The 12,330-nt window shown below is 23.3% G+C and overlaps 2 protein-coding genes across 2 annotated transcripts in view; one reads left to right on the top strand and one right to left on the bottom strand.

Moving 5' to 3' along the window:
• The window catches only part of LOC113560408, a 108,238-nt gene that overhangs the window by 13,959 nt on the left and 81,949 nt on the right, over positions 1 to 12,330 (top strand). The window contains exon 2 of the mRNA XM_026966266.1: positions 1,055 to 1,087. The gene's annotated coding sequence lies outside the window, so the exon portion shown is untranslated. The remainder of the gene's footprint in view (positions 1 to 1,054; positions 1,088 to 12,330) is intronic.
• The window catches only part of LOC113552359, a 37,619-nt gene continuing 27,947 nt past the window's right edge, over positions 2,659 to 12,330 (bottom strand). The window contains 10 exon segments of the mRNA XM_026955262.1: positions 2,659 to 2,752; positions 4,784 to 4,892; positions 5,050 to 5,176; positions 6,552 to 6,683; positions 6,831 to 7,034; positions 7,232 to 7,330; positions 7,332 to 7,353; positions 8,153 to 8,304; positions 9,444 to 9,654; positions 10,913 to 11,183. Of these exon segments, the coding sequence (XP_026811063.1) occupies positions 2,659 to 2,752; positions 4,784 to 4,892; positions 5,050 to 5,176; positions 6,552 to 6,683; positions 6,831 to 7,034; positions 7,232 to 7,330; positions 7,332 to 7,353; positions 8,153 to 8,304; positions 9,444 to 9,654; positions 10,913 to 11,183 (1,421 nt within the window).

The following is a 12,330-nucleotide window of genomic DNA, read 5'->3' on the forward strand; positions in this document are numbered from 1 at the left end:
AGTTATGAATATTTCAAAGTTGTTATATTTTACATTGTTATAACTCATTTTAAAATGATAATAACAATAAAAGTATATGCAAATTTCTAGATAATATTCTTACGTTTAAATTTGATAATAGATAAATTTACTTTAATATTAGACCTAAGGTCACAAAATGTGTTTTGCTAAACGCAATTTTGTTAGTAAGAAAGAGACAACACATTTGCGGTTATAGGGTCTTCTTAAAGTTAAAATTCGGTTAACTGGTGCGAAGAGACAATAGTCACAATTATAGGTAGGAATATAGAATGTAGATATGGATTTTAACGTTTTGTTTGGGACATTCATAGTAATTAAAACAAAGTATATCAGGATAGTAAATTTTGGAATGTTCAATATTACATTTTAAAGCTAATAATGATTGTAAAAGTAAATCAGCGTTGTTTGCTTTATATGCCAACATACTGTAAAAATCGATTTTGGATTCGTTCCAATTTTTTTATAAGATACTCTCGATGGGGGTTCCAGATTATTGAATCATATTCAAAAATCGATTGTATGAGAGAAAAAGACAAAACATGCATGCAAATAAGATCATGCGATTATGTTTTAAATACTGGAGTAAACATTTTGCTTTACTATGGATTTCATTGATATGTTCGATGTTTGTATGGTCACAAGAAGAAAAATATCTAAGTCTTTAACTTTAGATCTGATATCTAAAAAGTTTTATATTATTCGCAAATAATGCAGACCTAGAATATTATCTAAATATGTTATTTATATCATTGATAAAAATTATAAATATCAGATGTTAAAAATGACTTAAATTCGTGGAGTTAATTAAATTTATATGATTGGTCACCCATTTGGCGAAACTGTTTTTTAGATAACCGTTGGTTTCTGCCATTCTCTGTTTAGAAGTTTAAATTATTATCTGCCTAATAAAGGACATGTTGCGACCTGATTCGAATTGTCATATTTGTCCTGTAATCGGCTACTCCATTGATCTAGTTTTGAATATTTTTAATGATCCAAATAATAATATTAATAATTTTAAATTATGTTTTAGGTGGTTTTTACTTTGATATCTACTCTTCGGTTGGTAAGTATATTACAATAATACACCTTTTAAATTTTTTAGAAAATAGATTTTGATTAATTTTTTTTGAAACGGAATTCTGTTGAGATTTGATTAGATACCAACGAAAAATGAATTATATGAATATGCACCGAACTATACATTCTACCTATATTACATTATTAGATACAACATTTAAATACATACTTGAATGTTTATTAATATATTAATTAGAGTACCTTAAGGATTAAGTAGTTTAACTAGGCATAATACAATTTGTGATGTAGTTCAAATGTTTGAATATTATAAATTTAATACGATTTAAAACTAGTTATCAATAATATGATAGTATGATTACAACTTATCAGGTGATAGTTTTATTAAAATATATATATTCTTTTGTAAAATTATGTCCCGAAAATATTTTGTAAAATCTGTTTAAATGTTTAAAATGCTATATGTCTATATTTAAAATTATAAGGAAAAGACTTTACCTATCCCTATCTAATTTGTAAGTATTATCAAGCAAGTCATTAAACAAAATAATGATTAATACTTATTGAATAATATGTGTACTGTATTTATAGAATTTAGGTATTATACATTTTAAAATAAAACACATTTAAATTAAAATGTTACCGTTGATTGGCACCATTGACCTATACAAATATATCTTAATAATATTTTAATTTATATAGGCAAATAATGAACATCATAATTCATCATTCAAATATGCAATTTCATCAAAATTTAAATTTCAAACGCATACAAAAAAAAATAATGGTTATGTATTTTTTATGTTTTTTTTTTTTCACATATAAAAAAAACTTATACAGGATCTTGTATTAAAATTTAGTCTAGAATTTGCATTGAGGCAATAATCAAAAATCAAAATTTCTTCTATAAATAGCTCAAAAAGTCAAAATATTTTAAAAATTATATTATATATATATATATAATAATAATTAAAACGTTCAGTGATAATGTTAAGTTCTACGGTAATCTGTTTGTCAAAAATAGGTTTTGTATAAACTTTTCTGCTTTTCCTTAATTTTTTTTCCACCGATTATTTAGAAAAGTACTAAAATTTTTACTGTTGACCCCACAAAGTACCAATAACTTTATCCAATTCGTTATCAGAAACTAAAAGAAGTTTAAAATCGAAGTATTTTTACTGCCTTAAAAGGTGATAAAAGGTAAAAAAAAACATAAACACCATTGTAAAATCAATACATTAATCGCTTTGCTTAGAATCTAAAATCTGAAAAGTTTTAAAATACCAAGGTATTTTAGGGAAAACGTTGATAATTATAGTTTACATATTTGTTATAAAACCTCTTTTTTATTTGTAAATATTTTATTAATAAAATAAATAGCGAAGTTTAAAAGACTCGTGTGACGTATGATTTGATTATATTTTTTTTCGTGAGCACTTAAAATTTGAAGAAAAAAAACTTTATTAAACTGAATTACTTTATATTTTATGTTTTTAAACTTTAGAGATATATCCGTTTAAAACTTTTTAGGTCAAATACAAAAGTGTAAATAGTAAGTAGAAAATGTTTTATTATACTACATAAGCTTGTACACTAAAATTATTTTATCCCTAATCCAGATACTTCTAAAAAAATTACATCCATGGGTATTGTTGTCAAAATTTCCATCTTTGTCAAGTATTGTTTATCAGACCTTGAACATAAAACATTAATTACTTTAGTAAAAATAAAAAAAAAATCAATACATTTTTATGGTTAGAACTGTTAGAACTTTTGGAGAGTCGGACTAAATATTTAAAAATTTATTATTTTCTTGTCTGTTTATAACACTATTGACTAGAAAACAATCAATTTTTGTAAAAGTGTTTAATACATTTAATATAGTTAATATGTGTATTCATTTTAATATATTGATTTCACAGCACGTATGAAAATATATAGTTTACTCTAAAGAAACCCGGTCACATCTATTTCTTATGAAAAAGTGTAAACTATAGGAATTTAATCAATTGAGTATGGATATTGGTTAGTCTTTTATAAAGTTTAATTTTTTTAAGTTTTGAAGTAAAATATATAAATGAAAACTAATTTACAGCAATTCTTCAACATAAAGTTGGATATTTCAATTTTTATTGGAGCATTTTAAGGTTTTTAAAGAAAGATACATAAACATTTATTATCGCTGTTATATTTTATGTCTTGATGTTCTTCAAGTTTAGGGCTCAAAAGACTCGGGGTGTTAGAAATATTAAAATAGTTTGATTAGTCTTTTAGTTTTAGATCTTTACTTCCTAATTTTATTAAAATTGATAATGAAATATATTTTGTCGTTCTTACATGAATCTATTATGCATATTACTATAAAATGTATCCATGATTGTTTTCGAGTTTCAAATAAAGTAAAGAATAATATAATTCAATATTATTATTGATTCCTAATCAATACTTATATGTAAAAATATACCATGTATAACGATTAAAACGATATACGAAATGTTATAATTTAGAGTATGAAGGCAGTTAGTTTATAATATTGAGTTGTATTTGAAACAGTCGTAGAAATTAAATTTTGTTGAAATTGGTGTGATTTGAGTGCACATACGAATGTACTTTTATACTAATAAACGAATTCTTTTCCACATTTGATAACTTCCGTGTAATAAAAAATAAAAATGCACCTACCAATGGTAGCTTTTGCGTGCAAAAGTAGCAATGGTATATATAGGCCTGCTGTATAACACACTGTCTAATGATATTTATATTTCATATGCACTTACATGTAAGCATATAATGTAGCCTATATTCAACTCATTAAAAGTAGTCTGTTTTAACTCTCATAAATTATATTATTTAGAATTAAAGTTTATTTAGATTCAAATTAAGTTAAGTAAATGATATAATTTAAATAGAAATATTTATTTTCCTAATAATTATTTACTTTTATGTGTCCAACAGTTGCAAATGTAATGAATTTAAACATTTTACGGTTGAACTAATGTATGATATGTGGTAGTTTGAATTTTTAATTACTTTTCATTAAAACTTTAAAGTAGATCTTACATTGTATTCTTGTAGACATTAACACCAGTTTGTAACTGTAAATTTTTATACTGACTAATAGCTTTTTCTTTTTAATCTTATGAAAAAGAGTGATCTGGAAAAAGCTTTTAAGTTTATTCTCAACTTTTTTAACGTTAAAATGTCAAAAACAAATTACGTTTTTTAGAAAATGATAAAAACTTTGTTCACGAATCCCTCGATAAATTCAATCAGTATTAAATCTTTTTACAAGTCATTAAATTTGTCTTTAAACATGTGAATGATGATGAATATTAGTCACTTTGAATACAAAATTATTTCAAGATGTCTAAAAGCTATTAGCTTAAAACGATGATCAAATTCAATAAAATAATAAAAGTATAAAATTATATATCGTTATTTTTTTGAATATACAAAATTAAAATATAGGATAATATATCTATTTTGGTTTAAATAACACTAAAAAAATCGTGTAAAAATACAATTAATTATTAATGTGTTTTTATACTTTTAACACAGAGATTAGTATCATATGTATTAATCTTATTTACTATGTTTAATTGAAATATATTTGAATAAATGTGCAATCATTTTTAAATTGGATGTCTAAATATTTTTAACCAGTATATCTATTTGAATTAAATTTAAATTTAATTGTTTTGGAAGGTAGATAATATGAACTCACTTGGGTTTAAACGAGACTATGAGTGGGATTGGCTTATTTGATACGACAGCATCCGGTGGTGATATTGTAAATACTTCGTCAACGGAGCGCGTAACAAAACGTTCAGGACCTTTAGAAAAAAATCAAAAAATCGTACAAGCGAACACCATCGAGCGATGAGCTCACAGGCGATTTGATGCCCAACAAGGTGGAAACCGGGTCGGCAAAGTTAATCTATACGTTTATTATTTCACTTGTTAGTCTGTAGTGAGCATATATGCGTGTACCTGAATAAGAAGATAACATCACGTTTATGCTTTTAGTTTCCTCTACGACCACTTGACCAAAATTTATGTAGTTCGTTGACAGTTTTAGTACTGGGAAGTATATGTGAATTTTGAATGTAGCAACCATCTAAACAAAATACCCTAATATTATCGTGTGTATATACTATGAATACTAATAATAATTAAATTGATAGATAGCAATTTTGTATCCGTTTGCTTTTGTGTTACGCTAATATATACATATTATACTAGATGATTCTTTTATAGAACAACAGTTGTTTCTATAAAAAAATGTATTGAAGTTTTTGAAAATATTTATATATATATCAAAATACTAAAAAAAAAAAAAAAATTATGTTTCAAAATATGAAAATGTATGATGTCATTCAAAAAAATAATTAATGATTAAAGATATAAAAAAATTTATTTATTTCGACTGGAAAAACAATATTTTTAAAAACATTAATATATTTTTTGAATAGTGAGTGTTGTTACCAAAGATAATTGCTTTGTATATAACTTATCTATATGTATTCTTAAAATTGAAATAGTGTACAACGATTAAATGCTATGCACAATGTATATACATAATTGCTTAAGAGAAGTATTCATTATCAACAAATTATTGGATAAAATTGAATATATTATAATATTATACAATCTATTTACAAATCAATATTTTATTATAAATATGATTCTCAAATTATTGGTTTTTTATGGAAATATTAAAAATTATTAAACAAAATATAAAATATTCCATAAAGTATAAATAAGCCTATTTTTTTTATCTTAATTAATTAATTAATATATTTTAATAAAACATATTTAATCATTTTTTATTAAACACTTTGCTTCCTAGAATAAAATCAACAATATACCTTAAAAATGGAATCTAAAGAATAATAATTTATTATATTATGTTCGTACTCGTAAATAAAACGTGCTCATATATAATCGTATATTATTTTGGTAACCCATTCTTATTTGAAATCATATAGGTCAAATAAACCTTAACCAGATGCTTTTTATGCCATTATAAAGGATAGAAACGGAAAAACAACCAATTGTTTTGGGAAATAATAGCTTTAAATTCAATTTTGGGCCGAATATTATAGAAATATCATTTTATTGGAAATATAATATATAATATTCAAGATTTAATGCAAGTGTTTTTATAAAAAATCTTAACTTTCAATAGAAATATAGAGTCGAATATATAAATACCATACTGTTAAATCTACTGATGTTTTTAATAATTTGAATACCCTAGAGATCAAAATACATAAAGAATACTTGATATGGGTTAAATTTAATGAGTGACACTTTTTTTAAAGTCCCTAGAAAGCATATATAAATCATTAAATTATTTATGAAATTAATATTTATTACTATTTGCATTAGATATTTTAAATACTTTATACATAAGTTAAATATTTCAAATTTTAAATAAAAATTAGTGAATAAAATGCATTATTTCTTGTATTTTTTTTTTATTTAAATACCTTAGGTTTAAAATAACTATTTTCATATACAGCGCTTAAGTATCCTATTTTTTCGAATTTTCTAGGCGATAGTGTTGTAGGCATTTTTGGTATATAGACTTGTTTAATATCTATAGAAGCTTGCAGTTCGATCTAAAGGAATATCATAAAAATTAAATATATTATGTGTGAAACATTAACAATGTTGAATATTGATGCTATGTTTTAATAAATAAACGTAATAACATACAATATTTAATCAGAAATAAGTAAAACATATTATGCAATAAATTTTTATACTTCGATCAAATCCTTATGAAACAAATAAATAGTTTCTTTTCCGGGACGAATACCACATCTCAATGTTCTCAAACTTGTTATAATGAACGGGCTACTGATTTTGAACGAAATGTTTTCAGGATATCGTAAGTGATTGCACATGGTAAACAATCGACTTACCGTATAATATTGTGATCGGGAGTTATACATTTGCGATGCTGACACCTAAAAATTATCATAGCTATAATGCTATATCCATCGATGTATTTGATCAAGAAGTTTTTTCTTAGAAGGAAGTAAAAGAATAAATGATGCGTTCACGCAATAAAAAATAATATAAAAAATGCCTTGTGGATTGTTTTTTTTATCCTATTAACATTTTTTTTATGTTATTCTTTAATGACTCATAACATATTTATTACTTGGAAAATATTATCCAACTCTCGTATGACTAAGTTTGGTTGAATTGAATGTCTAGTTTCCGAATAAAGATTAACAACAGCTGGTTTCATTTTAAATCCAGTCTTTTCTTATACAATATTCTCTGAAATAATTACAGAAATATTATTGTACTATTCAGGTACTGCTCTATAAATATTGCATAGATAACATTAATTATGCCTATTTCTGTTAACTTATCTTAATAGTATGAAATGTCATATCAATTTATCATGACATTGAAAGTAATGAATTTCAATATTTCAATATTTAAGACTCAAAACAATATTATTATCATTTAAGATATTTAAGATGAATTTGATATTTTTAAATAATAATAGTAGAGACGAGTCTTGACTGATGGCCGATTTTAAAAGTTGTATATTTCTGTTTAGTTATACTTTAGAAATTTCTTAGAACTTATAGTTATACGTAACTTGCATATTAATAAATTATTGTATATTGGTAATTTTGGATGTTGATAATATATATAATATATTATATTATATCACTATACAAATATCCGTGAACACGTGAATACGTAAATTATTCTAAAATGTGTGAACACGGATAGTGAATTCACATGTATTAAGTATAAGTGAATACAAAATGTTCTTTCGCGGACTTAATGTTCATATACGTATTAATTCACGTTTTCGATCAAGACCTCTAATATATATGGCTTAAAAATTAATTTCTATACATTTTAATACATACTCGAGAGTCGAGAGTTCTAAATTATGGAAATAAGTTGCTGTTTAAGTATATTATATGAGAAAAATATTATTGATAGTAATATGCAAGACATTAGTGTTAGTACTATTTACAACAATCTTTTTATTATTTTTATGTTAAAAATGTGTATAAATAAATATAATATAATTAAAGTAAGATCTTAAATTTACCCAGCTGGTTCAAGAGCAGTCACTATTCCAACTGCTTTTCCATTTACTATATTATTTTCATCACGGTTTATGGATATTTCTTTAGCCCGATCTAATGAAAATGTCACATATCCTAAGGTCTTTGGTTCTAATTTCAATATAATAGGTTCAATCTGAAAACAACCAGTTAGTTTATGAAAGTGAGGTTAATTGTTAAATAAGGTATATAAACTAGATATAAATTTATTTTTACATATATTATTATAATATATGTGTAGCATAGTTATTGAAATTTGTTTAAAAAATAAAAGAGTTTTTCATTAGTTTATATGGTATACGTATTAATTTTGATTTTAATAATATGTATTAATATGAGTTTCTTATTTATAAAAAAGTAATGTAGATTAAGGTCAAAAACTGTGGTATTGTCAAGCTATCTTAGTTTGCTGAAAACAGATTAATCATTCACGCCATTAGGATAATGATTATAGTAAGAGGTTTGATGTTTGGTATTTATATATTACGTTTATACTACGTATAATAATAGTATACAGAACTATACTGTATTTTGCTTTTTGTCGTGGAGATTTTTCTTTAAAAAAATTTAGATACATTATTGTCTTAATCTAACTAATTTTAATATATTATGTAGGTGTACACCTACATAATATATTAAAATATATATGTTTATGTATATTGAGTTATTTTCTATTGAAATTTAAGATTTTTATAAATATTTTTTTCAATTTTACAGGATTGTGAATTATACTTTTTGATTAAACTTTTATTAAAATAAAGGTATAAATATGTATTGTTAGCATTTTTTATGAATAATAATATATAGTATAGATAGGAAAATTTTTAAATACTAGAAAAATAAAGTACTTAATACTTAAAAATACTAGTTGTTAAATTTTCAAGAAATATGTTGGTTGGATAAACAAATAAATTGTGTTCCTTAGTTAACTTATAGAAATATATATTTCTTTGAATAATTTATAGGTGTAATTAGATATGTAATATATTATATTTTAATATTCAATTCAAGTCAATTGATTTTCAATATAATTGGTAATTACGTAAGGTTAACATTATAGGTTAACAATTTAGTTAAATATAATTTTTTTTATTCGTTACATCGATTTAATTTTTTAATAGTTAAATAAGGCTTGTATGATGAAAATCATTAATGTCTGTATTAACATTTATAAATTATTACGGCAGTGATGCGAATAATTTAAAAAGTTATTATATCTTAAAGCTACTAAATTATATTATTCTAAAGAATGATAAAGTGGTGTTAATATCTTACTTTAAAATACCGAGGATTTTCTAAACCATCATAATTGGTGATTCTGACAGACCAGTGGTCTGGATGGTCGGGAGTTAATGTATCAATTAATACTCCAAATGGTTTATTTTCTTTAGTTTTATTATAAATGCGCCAAGATATTTTGACCGGAACTTCACTATTATTCAATATTTCTAATCGATTTTCCGATTCAATCGAGTAAAGGCTGAAGCTTAACAAATAATTCACACAAGACAGAAGCGTTACCTATTTAATATGTATATGCTGGTATGCAATAGTTTTCATAAAATAAATTAAATGTCTATAAATATATAAATATATAGTATATTAAATTTGTATACCACACTACTCAATGAAAATAATAATTGTATATGTATTCTTTCAATTTATGTATTTTTGTTAATACATATGTAATTTAAAGAATGTATTGGTTTTACAATGGTCGAGATTTTTTTTCAGTTAGCTACCATGTAAGTAAACATTTTTTTTTTTCAATAGGAGTTCTCTAAAAGTTTCATGTAATCCTTTGTATAACCCTTTTATAGGTTCGTATTGAACACAGATGGTACTTTAGAAAGGTCATTATTTATATTTTCTGTTAGTTTTCGGAGAAATGCAAAAACTTTTGAAAATCCATGGAAATACTTTGAAATTTACGACACAACATCTTTACCTAACATGTATTTTGGTTATTTTGTTACTGAATAGTTTATAAGATAATTCAATATAATAGAAATATCCAATGTTTTTGATTTCAAATATTTATATTTTTCATGGTTTTTTTATAATTTTATTTAGTAGGTAAAACTTTAATTACGACATAATATTCAGTTTATTATTTTAAATAGTTTTCGATGAACCGTTTGTTAATTTAACGTACCTTAAACACTGGATAGTTTAAGAATTATATATTATATTTATACTCGTTTCAACTACACTATATTTAAAACTCAAATACCATATTTGTTCTCATAAATAATATAATGTTCATCTTTTAAATTTAAAAATATAAATGTTCTATAAATATTAGAATAAACTAAAATTTTTTCATAAGTTTAGTTTTATGTTGTTTTGGGTTAATTTGAATTATTTTATGTGCATTTATATTTTATAGCATTACTATGCATCAAATTTGTAATACCTACTTAGGTTTATAGTTTACTGTTAAAAAATAAAAGTATATATTAAGTAGATTATTATTTAACAGTTTTCATATGGAATTTAATATACACTTTATAGTGTTGAACAATTTATAATACGAGTACGTTTAGTTAAAAAAACGTTTTCTAAAATAAAAAAATGTATTTTAATTTTAAATGCTATACGTAGTTTAAGTTTTGAAAAAAGAAATATGACAGAGTAATGATATACTTATTTTTATGAGATGTTTCATATAAGTAGTCGTTGCCTTTGTTTGTTGTCCCAGTTGACTAAAAATTGAATTACGTTGTGAAAATGTCGTTACTTACTTGATGGTTGGTTTGTGAACGTCTTTAGCTAAAGGGAATTCTATAGGGAACGTAATGGCATTGATGATGAGTGGTATGTGGATGGCCGGTAGAATATCGAGTCCTACGTGTAATTCAATAGTCACCACGTCCTCATATCGACCCCAAGTCGTGGCCAACACCCATATGGACACTTTGAATTCATCCATACCGTACAAAATCTCATCATCTCTTTCTATCCATATTGCACAATATTTTTTCGATGTAATGTCTATATTATCTTTGTAAGTGTCTACAAAGTAAATAAAATTTTTATTTTTATTTTGTAAATTAAGCTATTCAGTCAAATGACTTATTGTACACAGTATAAATATATATATATATATATATATGTCCAGCTCAAAAAAATCTAAACATCTTTCTAAATTATAATCATGGACCTACGAGTAATATCTGTTTTAGTCATAATCACAAAACTAAAGTTACTTTTATAAAACTCAACATCGTATTTAATAATATTGTTAAATTAAAGAATATTAAAGATAACTATGTAATTATTAAAAGCAAATTGCTGATCGAACTTAAATGTTACCTATTGTTAAGTGGGTTAATTTTAAAACTAGCTGTACAACAGAATAATAAATATATTTAATATCAATTAGTTGAACATATAAAATAATACATAGTAACATTATCTAGTTATAATAAAAATCTTTTATATTTAGAGTTTGTAACAGATAAGTTAAAATAATTTATTTATCAATTTTTATGATACTATCTAATTAAATAAATATATAATGTTACTACTTGATAGAGCTCTTAAATTTAAATCAGAATTTAGTACGGAAAGAGTTATAAACATGAAAATATGATTGGAATCATTAAAGTTGAAATACTATTATTATTCACAACAATACACAGTAGAGAATTAAATTTTGTTATAACAGCAGTTGTCGAAATTAACTTTTGTTATTAGTTCTTGTTTATATATTGTTTCTTTACGTTTAAGTATACAATAATAGAATATACATAATAATAAAATATCAAGTATAATTACTAATAACTGCAAACAGCTGTTACACGAATATTTTATATGTTTATCTAACCTATAAATATTTGTTTTAATTTCATTATGTATTTTCATAGTTTTATGTATAGTTAAAATATAACATTTATAAAGATATGTAATAATAAACTAACAAAATAAAATTAAAGAAAACATATATCATAATTTACTTAAAAAACATATAATAACATAATATTAAACATATTATAATAACAAGCCTATGTATAGGTAACAATTAAAAGTATTTTAATCTTGGTTATTGTATAAAATATTACCCAATTTTATTAGTGTGAATTAATAAATAATAATTTTGTTTTATCCAGTTCAAAATATACAAAGAAAAGTATTAATTATACTAATTAAAGTAATTCGG

Source organism: Rhopalosiphum maidis, chromosome 1, assembly GCF_003676215.2.
Source record: "Rhopalosiphum maidis isolate BTI-1 chromosome 1, ASM367621v3, whole genome shotgun sequence".
Classification (NCBI taxonomy): domain Eukaryota; kingdom Metazoa; phylum Arthropoda; class Insecta; order Hemiptera; family Aphididae; genus Rhopalosiphum; species Rhopalosiphum maidis.